The sequence below is a fragment of the Populus trichocarpa genome, chromosome 3 (genome assembly GCF_000002775.5).
Source record: "Populus trichocarpa isolate Nisqually-1 chromosome 3, P.trichocarpa_v4.1, whole genome shotgun sequence".
In the NCBI taxonomy this organism is placed as follows: Eukaryota; Viridiplantae; Streptophyta; class Magnoliopsida; order Malpighiales; family Salicaceae; genus Populus; species Populus trichocarpa.
In genome coordinates, this window is record NC_037287.2 from 17,943,849 (window position 1) to 17,956,111 (window position 12,263).

Sequence of the window (12,263 nt, forward strand, 5' to 3'; positions counted from 1 at the left end):
TTTTTAAAAAAATTCAAATTCTTAGAAAACACGATTTCACTCGAGTTTTTAAACACACATTAAGAGTCAATTTGTTTCGAGTTTTTAAACACACACTAAAAGTCAATTTGTTTTTATATTTTAAAAGTGTTTTTTTTTTAAATTATTTTATTATTTTTTTCTTCGCTTTAAATTAATTTTATTCATGTTTTTATATTATTTTGATATGCTGATGTCAAAATAAATTTTAAAAAATAATATAATATAATTTTAATATAATTTCAAATAAAAAAATATTTAAAAAAACTACTATTAATCAAAATAACTCTGTAAACTTTCAAAATATTAAACTTGGGGGAGGTTGGATCAAAACCTGGACACGCCAACAGAAAGGAAGATTTATTACTATAAAAAATATTGAAGAGGCTTGTCCAAGCTGACAAAATAATTAGATAGAAGTTTTTCAAAGCAAAGCAATGAGGGCGGAGGGACATATCACACCAAACCAAAGTACATAAACATACTTAGGTCACCCTCGTAAAGTCTGGCTCATTAATTAAACAGAACCAAAGAGTCATAGATTGCGGCAACCCATGAGAAGGGCTGATCTGATGCTTTCGTCAACAAACTAGAATAAATAAAGGTTTAAAGTTCCCTCAGAAGCATCTCATCGGCACTCCTAATTAGGACTTTTCTCTTTTAATCTAACCCTTGTTTTTTAATCCCTTTCCTCCCATTGTGCTCCTCCGCTGTCTCTAATTCTTGCAAACCCCTGTCAGGTTGCCTGCTTCTGTCAGGGTCCCACCACGATCCTCTGTGTGGCACGCCATCGGGCGTCGGATGGCTCTGAAAAGGGAAAGATCCAATCGGATTAGGAATTAGAGGGTCGAAATGTTAAACAATTCACGAGGGGTTGGTTTTTAATTTATTAGCAAGAACGTTTTCTATTGTGGACCAACATGTCCATTAAATTTTTATGCGATAGCGATATGTCCACGTGATCAATGGTGGGAATTTGCCAACCTTATTCTCCTTCTTTAACCTAGCAGCTAACCACCGAGTGATTATTAATTATACCCTACTTAATAAAGACAAAAAAAGGAAAGAAGAAAGCTATTAACTTTAATTAAACAATGAATATGCGATTGTATAATGAACCTGCCTCGCTAAGCGCCGCATGCACCATCAAATTCATTACTGGCATTAGTTTGATCATCCCTTGCTTTTTTTGGTGAGTCACACCGCAATAACACTGCCAATCATAAGCCATGAGCTTAGACGTCTGACATGTGTGAAGTACCGAGGAACCATCTGGGAGGAAAGCTGGATGAGTATGCGATTTAAAATCCAAGATTGGTGCTCTCTCCCATTTCTTCAATTAATGTTCTTGCAAGTGCAACTGTTCCTCGAGAGTCTGTTTGTATCTGTGATAAAAAGATTAAATTAATTTATATATTTTTTATTGTTTTAATAGGCTGATATTAAAAATAAATTTTAAAAATATAAAATATTTTAAAAAAACAACATCATAAAATGATGGTTTAAATGAATAGCAATAATTTTTCTGTGCCTATGTTTTCAACCCCAGACAAGGACTGCACCACTGTGCTAACAGACCCACCAGCCATTCTTTTTTCAGACAGCCAGTTCATCACAAACCAGAAACAGCTAACACTCTGATGATGTACGTAGATCAAGAGTACGTTTTATTTTGTGAATTTGATTTGTTAAAAAAATTATTCTGGCTGAAATTTAGCCGTGCCTAGCTGCAGAAAATTATTCCTTTTTTAACTCCCTTTTCTTCCTTATTTCCAATTTCTAAAGCGGTGGAATTTGTTTTTCGTTTCTTTTCTTTTCCTTTGATAAATTTAAATGCGGTGGAAAGTTTAAATTAAATTGGAGAAGTGTTTTTTAAACGGTGAGCATACAACAGAGGCATGCCCCAAAATTTTCAAATGGCCTGAAAAGTATTTTACGAGGAACTTGAAATCTAGATCAAATCCTTTGTTTTTTTTTGTCTTTTTGTTCAAGATCCATGGTTTGAGGGAGAATGCGAGAAAATATTGGTTATTAAATAGGAAAATATCCTTTTAAGGGCTTCCAAGACCAAATATAAATAAACCAGAAAAAAAAAAAAAACAGAAGGTGAGGATTTAATTCTTTTGTTTGGGAATATATCACATATTATTTACACTTGCAGTCCATTAGTAATTCTATTTTTCTTTATTTTGTTTAACAATAAAGGGTATTTTCATGTATTCTCAACTGATAAATTAAATCTATTTCTTAACAAAATTTAATTAAGGGCATATATACAATATTCTTATCAGCTTGTTACATTTTTTAAAAAATAAAATAAAAATCTACGAACTAGCCATAGGGTTTCAAATAGTAATGTTATAATTATATCAATAAAGTTAACAATCAAGATTTGTGAAAATAATATTTACAAAATGATTTTGGTTTACAACAAGTCGAAAGGCCTAACATTCTGAACGCTAATTTGTCACAAATTTCACTTGTATTTTATGAATCATATACCGTTTTTTATAGGAATCCATCACAAATGTATAACAAAAGTAATTCATGACAGCATCCCTGGCCTAGATACTTCCGGCCGGGTGTATACCTGATTCGTTGTTGGGCTTTAATTCCAAATGCATGTCTCTTCCTGTTTCTAACGCATATATAGCCGCACTGCTGCTATCCAGTATCCACTAAAGCTTGTGGAAAAAGAGATGGATTTAAATAATCAGAAGACAGAAAGCTGCACTACGTGGTATCTGCAAGCAGTGCAAAGAAGGAAGAAAGAGCTTCTTCTTTTTTCAAGTAACATGTATCACGGTTGACAATGGACATGGTACATGGCTAGCGCACAACGCACTTCCAGCAATTTGTGAGTCTGATCCTATCCTATGGACGATAAAAGCATCCATAAAATTTGACCTTTTTGAAATATTTTGCTTCCGAATGAAGATGGGTCCTCCAAGCTGGTCACAATCTGCGAGCCAGGCAAATGGTTGTTTCAATCATTGTCGGGTTCAATATATATACAAGGGAAAAAGAGAGAGTAAAAAGTGAATAACACCAAGCAAAGGGAAGAAAAAACATCACCATCCCACATCAGGATCATGGCATGCATCAAGCACTTCGGACCAGGACCTACCAAACCAAAATGTTAACAAACCAACGTTAATGCGTGAACCAAGTGGTCAAGTTCATTTACAGGGATAATCCGTAAGTGGAGGTGTGCCTGCTTGATTGGTGTCCCTAGACAGTTCTCACTGCATCTTGGCAAAACAACAAGGGAAACTCCCATCGATCAACAGAAAACAGTCTTATCAATTGACCTTGCTATCATATCTCTAGTGAAAGTCCTCAGCAACTGAAAGGGCCAACATGCCTTTGAAAAATGTAGATGTTTGCTTCATGAAAAATGAAAAGTGAACTTGACTATTGAAAATTATTGAGGGAATATATATGCTACAAGCCGGATCCAGATGCTAGGTTGAAAATTAGAGAGTCATGAACTTTCTCCTCGCCTCTTTTTTCTTTTTAATAAAGAGTTTTGTGTACAAGTGAAAAAAGGTACAGAATAACCATTCTCATTCTTCTATTCTTATTCTCATGGCACGCTAATTGATTTAGTGGATCTCGTTTCATTTCACGGTTATATCGAATTAATTAAGTGTACTTTCGAATTAATTAACCCAACATATATCCAAAAGATAGTTGAGTTTGAAGCTTTGTCCTGGCACGGCAATTCAGTTGCTTCACACATTAGTTTTGCCGACCACTATTGACCTTTCCCAGTCTACTGAATAATGGCCGAGTTTCAGTTTCATCTGAAACAGTGATTCAAGAGAACACTCATTTGGGCACTTGCAGAGTACGAGCACCAAGCTCATTCAAGATAACCTCCATGTGACAAAAAGATAAACTCAAATTTAATGAACATATAAAACTTCTTAAAGGTCCACAAAAAAATCTTCATGGACTTGGGCTTAGACCCAACTACTACTAAGATGTATGAGCTCGGGCATGATAGCCCGAGCCCATGAGCATACATCCTATCTGGGCATATGCTCAACAAGGGCGTGACATGCCTAGCTACATGGGTGTGTTGTTGCTGTCATGGTGGGTGCTGGCCATTCACCCCATCACCCATATGGAATCGGGCTATCTTACCCGAACTCAACGTGCTTAGATACAGAAAACATGTCTAGATCTATTTTTCATCATTAATAAGCTTAAACATCTTATTCGAGTTCAACGCTTCCCTAAAAAAATTTTCAGAACCCTACGCGAGCCCTCAATATTTTCAAAGTAAAGAATTTCTTAAGCCAGTAACTTTAGAGACCTTAATAGGAGGGGTAAGAGAGTATGCTCTCTAGAGAACTTTATGCCTTGCTAGACAGAAGTTTGTTTATGGTGAAGCAAGTCATATAAAATCACATACGGATAAAAAATGCTAATTTGCTACAACATAGGCCTTCTTGTTTTTACAAGGACAACCAGCATGAAGGACCTTTCAGGCAAAGTCATTCTCATGGTGGAAATGAAAGATCAAGGAAGAACCGTGAGGGATCAACTCATGAGCATTTGGAGTATCCTAAGGATTTATAACTCTCTTGAAATCAAAATAGAATCACTCATTCAGGATTATTAGGGCAGTCAAAGCAAACACTTTGGTGCCACTTCCAACATATATTTCTCTTAAGAACCTCTTCCATACCTATCACTCAGATAACCTCGGGATGCATAATTCTTGATAGGAATGTAAATTTATTTTTGAAATAAAAATAATGTATCTCTGACATACATTATCTATCTAAGAGCTTTCAGATACTTTCCAATGAAGAGATTAACTTAGTCTTCCTATGAAAAAAACCCCACAACCCAAAAGATGGGTATGAGGCCAATGAAGGGATTGACTTAGTTTTTCTAGGGCAATAGCCTTATAATCTCTAAGGGATGGGTATAAGATCTTTCTATTGCAATAACATCATTTTCTAGGGTGATATCTAAGGGTCTCTTACCAATCCATCATGGGTTGATCTTGGATCCCTCATTCTTCAATGTAGTATTGAACTGGCACATTCTTCAGGTTATGCTTAATAAGCTCTTATTAATTTTTCAGGGGTTAATCTTAGATCCTCATTCTCTAGTGCACTCTCGGGTTGGCATATTCTTCGAGTGATATCTAAAGGTCTTTCACCAATTCATCAGGGATTGATCTTGGATTCTCCATTCTTCGATGCAATCTTGAATTGACACATTCTCCAGGTAATGTCAAAATACTTCTTATCAGTTCATCATGGATTGATTTTGAATCTCCCGCCTCTCCAATACAGTTTTGAACTAGCAAAACTCTCCAATGCAGATTACAATCAATGTCAAACACCCCCTATGGCAAGCTTTCTAAGTTGCTAAGGCCACAATTTCTTATTTAAATCCAGTGCTCTTAGTGTATCAAATTTTTCATGGTTAAAGAGTTTAAAATGTGATTTTGCCTGACCATATTCGGCCTGGCACCTGGTTCTAGGCTGTATTGATTTTCTGGGTCTGATTCTTTGAACCACAAGGCATATGGACTTCATGCTAAGTTGGCCTCGTTATCCTTCAACCTTCTCTTGAAGAGCATCCTGCAACCACAATAGATGGTCACCACCATCGTCATAATCCAATCAATAACTTCTAATGAAGAGCAACCTTCTATTTCTTTCTCCAAATCCCATAAAGTGAGTGGGTTTTCTTTCTAAATTGTTCTTTTAAGTAAAGATAGCATTGAAACATAAATTTCTTGTTTTTTTCTTATTTATTATTTTTCTTCATGATTTTATGATCTGAAGCTATTTTCTAGGCAAAGGAAATTGTCAGCATACTTTGACTAATCCGTTGTGACCATGTGCACCAACCCCCACCACCCGTATCAACAGATAATGAAAGAAGAGATGGTGCAGCCAGCATGACAACTGCCTTCTCTTTTCTTTCTTTTCTTTTTTGTTAAGGCAAGGCTTAACATGATTTGGCTGATGGTTGTTGAAATTTACAATACACCATTGATGTGCCGGCTTAATGCTACTGTTGTAACCTTTTCTAATACATTTCTTCTCCTTTTTTCCCTTGTCTTCTACGGAAAGTTCTTGGCACTAAATATCTGGTAATTTACCTCCTAATTTCATGCCCAAATGTGTTATTATCATTGTTATTAGAAGAAAAAAGGTTAAAATAATTCATAATAAGGGCTTTCACAAATATATAAAATCTTGAAATTACGTAATTGTACATAATAAGATAATAATCTATATTAGATTTGATCTATTTAATATACATCATTGCATTAAGATTTTAACGGGTAACATCATAATTGCTTAGTAAGTTGTCCAATTTTATGGAACTTTATCATTCACTTCCATCCTTTAATCAAAGGCAAATTAATTCATTAATGTGGAAATCATAATGGGAGGGATGTATATGTCTGCAACAGTACAATTTCATCCCAAAAAGGGCACATGTTCTTGTATTCTTAGCAAAGGAGCTGTAATGTCTTGCAAATCGTTGAAAGCCCGTCGCCATCAAGAAATTCAATGTCCAAGGAGATACCAATGACCATCGATAAAATCATTTTGCTTGGAGAGATTTATAGTCACAACGTTGCGAAGCATTTCATTGTGCTGGCAATGATCTTTATTTAATCATAGTTTTAAAAAGAAAAGAGGTAACATGAATAATCTGCACGTATTAAAATTGGGCATTCGTATGTGGAGTTTGAAGCGGGAGTAAATTGGTTATTAATTGTAAAAAAATTAATTTTGATATTAAAGTTATTTTTTTGCGAGATGATAGAGAGAGGACGTCGAATTACAGTGTAGAAAAAGAAAATGATCATTGAAGACGATTCCAATCATCAAAAAGGTTGAAATACATGTTAATGGGTTTCATTTCATGAGGGAGTTTCACCTAGCTATGTGTTTTGTTCTCTTCTTCTTGCCTGAGAAGGTAAATCTGATCATGAAAGTGTTTTTTGGTTTTGGTTTTGGTTTTGGTTTTTCAAACTCTTTTTTGAGATTATGAATAGATTTATCAAGGTGTTTGTGGTGTTTTCTAGATGTTTTAAGTCAAAATAAATTTTTAAATTGAAAAAACTAAAGCCCTGTTTTTTTAGCAACTACAAGTCAATGGATTCTGCAAAAAACATACGGCACATCATCTATTATCTTTTAAAAAAATGGGGTGCACGCGTCGTCCCTTTAAGACAAGGAAAATACAAACAGGTCTAGGTGTGCGGGCTGTTTTTTATGCCCGGGCACATTGGGCCACCAGACCCACACGTCGAGCTCCTTTAAGTTTTTTTTTATTGCTATTTTATATTTAGGTTGAAAAAATTGATAAAAAAAAATCATTAAGCCTAATTGAGTTAATAAATCGGGTCACAGGTTTAATGAGTTAATTTGTAACATCTAGGCTATTATTTTTTTATTTATATTTTTTTTTTGCCCCTCTTTTTTAAAAAAAAAATCATAATTTTATCCTTTGTTATCGATGATCTATTTTTTATTTAACTCAAACCTAAAAGAATGCAATGTCACCATTTGTTATGCCTATCATGGTTTTTTTACTTCTAAAAAAATGTTTCATACAAAAAAGATTAGCATGTAATTTATTGTCGTATAGTTAAATGATAAATAATCTCTAGAATAAAAAATTTATTAAATTTGATGATTTGCATGACTTGCATCGCGAGTTTTCTTAATAATTCAAGTTCACTTGGTTTTTTTGTAAATTAAATGCTATTTTTTATTGATTTTGTCCTTCAATATTGAATTAATTCAAGAATGATCTTTCCAATTTATTTTTTCAAGATTATCTTCGTGAATTTCGCAGATTAACCCTTGTTAATTTAAGTAAACCAAATGTTTTTCGATCTCAATATCAAATAAAGATATTGTTCAATTCATTGTTAAAATATATTTCTTTTTTTAGATGACAAGTCACCAATGCCTAGACATTCTTTTGATGTTGTTGTTGTTGTCACTATTTTTTTTTATTGTTACTATTATTAACACAATTATTATTGTTGTTGTTGTTGTTATCACCATCATTATTATTACCACGGTTGTTACCATTATTCTCACTATTAGTATTGTTAATAGTATTATTAATATCATAATTATTATTACTATTATTACTATTGTTACTATTATTATCATTACTAGTATTAATTTTATTTTATTATTATTATTATCACCATTAAATGAAAAAAAAACATAAACATAATTTCAATGATAAAATTAAAAACCATGAATTATTATTATTACTATTACTAAAAGCAGTATCATTATTGTTATTATTATTGTTACCACTATCACTACTACCACCACTACCAATATTATTATCATTATCATTATTTATTATTATGATTGTCATTATTGTTAATATTATTGTTGTTGTTGTTATTATCACAATTGTTACTATTATTTATGTTATCATCACAATTATTACTATCACTATTATAATAAACCATTATTATCGTTAGTATTATTAATATTACTATTATTGCCGAATTAATGTTACTACTACTGCTACTACTATTATTATTGCTAGCACTTGTTATCATCATTATCATTGCTACTATTACTACTACTATTATTACTATTACTATTATCATTGGCAGTGTTAATACTAGTATAGATGTTATTGTTGTTGTTGTTGTTGTTATTGCTGCTACTGCTATCAGCCTATCATTACTATTATTATTATTACCACTATTATTGTCATTATTGTTACTACTAGTAATATTAATAGTATTTCTATTATTATTATTGAAAAAAGAAACATGAACATGACTTGAAGGATAAAATTAAAAACCATGAACTATTATTATTGTTGTTGTTATTACTATTACTATTACTATGATTACTATAACCATTACCATCACTACTAATAATATTATTACTATTGTTATTATTATTGTTGGCACCACTACCACCACAATTATTATCACAATTATTATTATTATCATTACTATTATTATCACCACAATTATCACAATTGTTATCACTACTAGTATCATCATTATATTTACTATTATAAAAAACGTTATTATTACAATTATAATTGAAGGATTAAATTGAAAATAAAAAAAATTAACAAAAGAGAAAAGGATAAAAGAAAAAAATCAAAATCAAAAGGACTGAATCTAAAAGACCAATAACAATAAGGTCCATAACTTGTTTTTTTTTAGAGAGAAATGAAAGAAAAAGAAAAGAAAAGAAAGGTAACTCGATGGTAAACCAACCACCATAAATTGACACACTCCACCAAAGAAGGAAGAGGAGATGAAGACAAATAAAATGAGATGGTGGGAGCACATTTCCAACAATCGAGAGACGCCACATGCGTCACCCACAATGTACAGAGTCTCTCATGGACCAACAACTTTTTTAGTTTAAAAAGTATTAAACAAATGTTAAATGATCTTATTACTTGTGATTAGATCAACAATTACAAAATACCCAAGGAAAAAATATCATATCACCCCTGGTTCCATGTGTTAATTTTTAGATCTAAGGGTATTGCGTAATTTTATTGTAAAAAACAAAAAAGACAAAAATACCCCTAGTAATGTTAGATTTTTTTTTATTTAGGGGGCTTTTTGGTTATTTAACTATTCATTAATACATGGAAAAGCCGACAATACTCCTAAACAAACCTAGAATGATTAATTTATTATGTGAAAAGATAAAAATATCCTTAATTGAAGGACAAATAATTTTTTAGAAATAACAGAAAGATTATTATACTATAACAACAAATAAAAAAAATATAAGTGGGGCTATAAGAATTTTTCATTCTGTTTTATTCGTCTTGTTACATGCAAAATATGGATTAAATCGCGTTGTTATAAGAAATTCATTAAGAATTTCATTATTTATTGTAGAATCATCCAATAACAACAAACAATATTGACTTTTTATTTTTATTTTTCTTATTGGTTTTTAATTGACGAGTCATAAAAATACTTTACTGTCATAAAACCAGTTCAAAGGACTTTTCTTAATTGGTCCGCACCTTGAATTACTTTTAAAAAGTAAATTGTAAATTAATTCCTTTAATTTTGTAAAATAAATTAAAAATATATTTAATTTTGAAAATAATTCATCAATCATTTTACCAATTTTGATCATGTTTAATTTAATATTTTTATTACGAAAAAATATTTTTTTTCATCAATCTTTCCATTTCATTTTTTTCCTTTTTCTATTTTTTAAAATAAAAAACTAAATAAATAAAAACATAAAATGAGCGGAAAAAATTGAATTATAAATGGATTTTAAACATACACTAATTAATAATTTCAAAATAAAAAACTATTTAATTCATTGTATAAAATTACATTGACTAATTTATAATTTAGCAGGGAGAGAGGGAGGGAGTCAAAATACAGGTAATACCATTCCGAGACCGCTTCTCATGCAAATTCCATGTCGATCTCTTGTCCACGTACACCTATTAATATGCAATAAAAACTGGACAAGTGTTCTCTTCGCGTGGATATAGCCAATCACAGCAAAGTCCGTGACGCATCGGCCGGGGAACCTATCATCAAGTTGTTTTGTTTCGCTATATATATATATATATATATATATATATATATATATATATATATATAAGCGAAAAGAAATATCGAAAACAGATCGAGAGACAGGAGAGAAATAACAGCCTAAAAGTGAGACCCCGGGGAAAGATTTCGCCGGAGAGGTGAAGACTCGGACACGCCCGTAACCTCGTGCTACGCTTTTTCGCTCAAACCGTTTCCGGCCACCGGATCTCCCTGCTGTAACTATGGTAATTAGTAATTTTAGAATTACTTCTCCTTTATTGATCAATATTTTGAGAAGTGTCTGTTTTTGATCTGTTTAATTATCTAATGCGATTGTATTGAACCTATCTGATCTGCAAAAGTTATTTTTTTTTGGCATAATTAAGATGATGTTGCATTTCAATTTGAAAATTGATGATTGACTTGTGATCATTAATTTTATGTGTGTTTAGACTACATCAAGGCGTCTTGCTGATAGGAAAGTCAATAGATTTGACAAGAACATTTCTAGGAGAGGAGCTGTGCCCGAAACAACCACGAAAAAGGGAAATGACTATCCCGTTGGTCCTCTTCTCCTTGGATTCTTCATCTTTGTTGTCATTGGATCATGTAAGCCTCGTTTCCTTTATTTAACCTTTTGATTATTTGGGAATTAATCTGATTTGCGCGAAGTTGTAGTTTGCTGAAGCTCGTTGCATACATGATTATTCTATGTTTGCGTGTTTATTATTATCTAAATAGATATAGTTGTCAAATATAGCAGCAGCCATGTGCTAGGATTGAGTCTGGGATCTTTAAGATGGCCTCACATCTGCCACTTTTTAGAATGAAATAATGGTCATTTTACCATTCAATCTAGCTGAAAACAGGGAACATTGTTCTTGACTAGAAAATTATCCATTCAAACGATTTCATTGCTCATCTCTTGTGGTTGGATCAAGATTTTGCGAGTCCTTCAAAAAAGTAGAATTATGAAATTCGGTTCTATTCCGTCATGCTGCTGAGTAACCTAAAATTTTAGTCATTAATCAGATTTTCTTTGTTGTTTGCAACAGCTCTATTCCAGATAATCAGGACAGCCACAGACGGAGGCATGGCCTAAATTGTTTCGGGATGGCAGCCGCATGTGGTTGTTTTCATCACATTTCTTATTAGCATGCATGTAGGAGAGGCAAAAACACTTTTACTTGATCTATTGTTAACCTTGTACTCAAGAACTCGAATGTTTGATGTGTAACTGCTGCCTTTCCCGTGCTGCTTAATTAAATTGTTCGTTTTAGTTTTGCATGTTTCCATATTTCCATTGAAGCTGCTTTAGATAACTGGCTTTGGCTTGACATCTCTGGAGGCTTAGCCTCTGTGATCAGGCTGAAGGGTGGTCTTCATCCAACCCAAAGCCATGTTTCTGTGAATTTTTTAGAACATACATTTACTGATAACTATTGTCATCATCTGCAATTGTAGTCCGAACAAGTCATGCTAAGTTGGAATTTGGATGACTTTGACAGAATGTCTAAAAGTCTTCCATCGTTTAACTGGTCTCATACCGGGAAATCTCTTGAAGGGCTGAATTTTGATCCGATGAATATAAAGGGTGTTCCTCGGACGATAGCCCTTTCGCAGATATGGAATACTCGGATGCTGCAAGGCCGGTCCTATCTTTTTCATTGATTGATTG

At 32.6% G+C, this 12,263-nt stretch overlaps 1 protein-coding gene across 1 annotated transcript; it reads left to right on the plus strand.

Annotated features, from left to right (window-relative positions):
• The first annotated feature begins 10,645 nt into the window (after positions 1–10,645).
• LOC7496568 (uncharacterized) lies at positions 10,646–11,868 on the plus strand. The gene is made up of 3 exons (XM_002303753.4): positions 10,646–10,830; positions 11,038–11,194; positions 11,641–11,868. The coding sequence occupies exons 1-3, from the start codon at positions 10,828–10,830 to the stop codon at positions 11,685–11,687; spliced, it is 207 nt and encodes a 68-aa protein (XP_002303789.1). The 5' UTR covers positions 10,646–10,827; the 3' UTR covers positions 11,688–11,868.
• The last annotated feature ends 395 nt before the right edge of the window (positions 11,869–12,263 follow it).

What these genes read in the sequence shown, in the direction of transcription:
- LOC7496568 (XM_002303753.4), top strand. An exon ending in CTTTGTTGTCATTGGATCAT is followed by an intron (nt 11,195 to 11,640) that starts GTAAGCCTCGTT and finishes TGTTTGCAACAG; the next exon opens with CTCTATTCCAGATAATCAGG.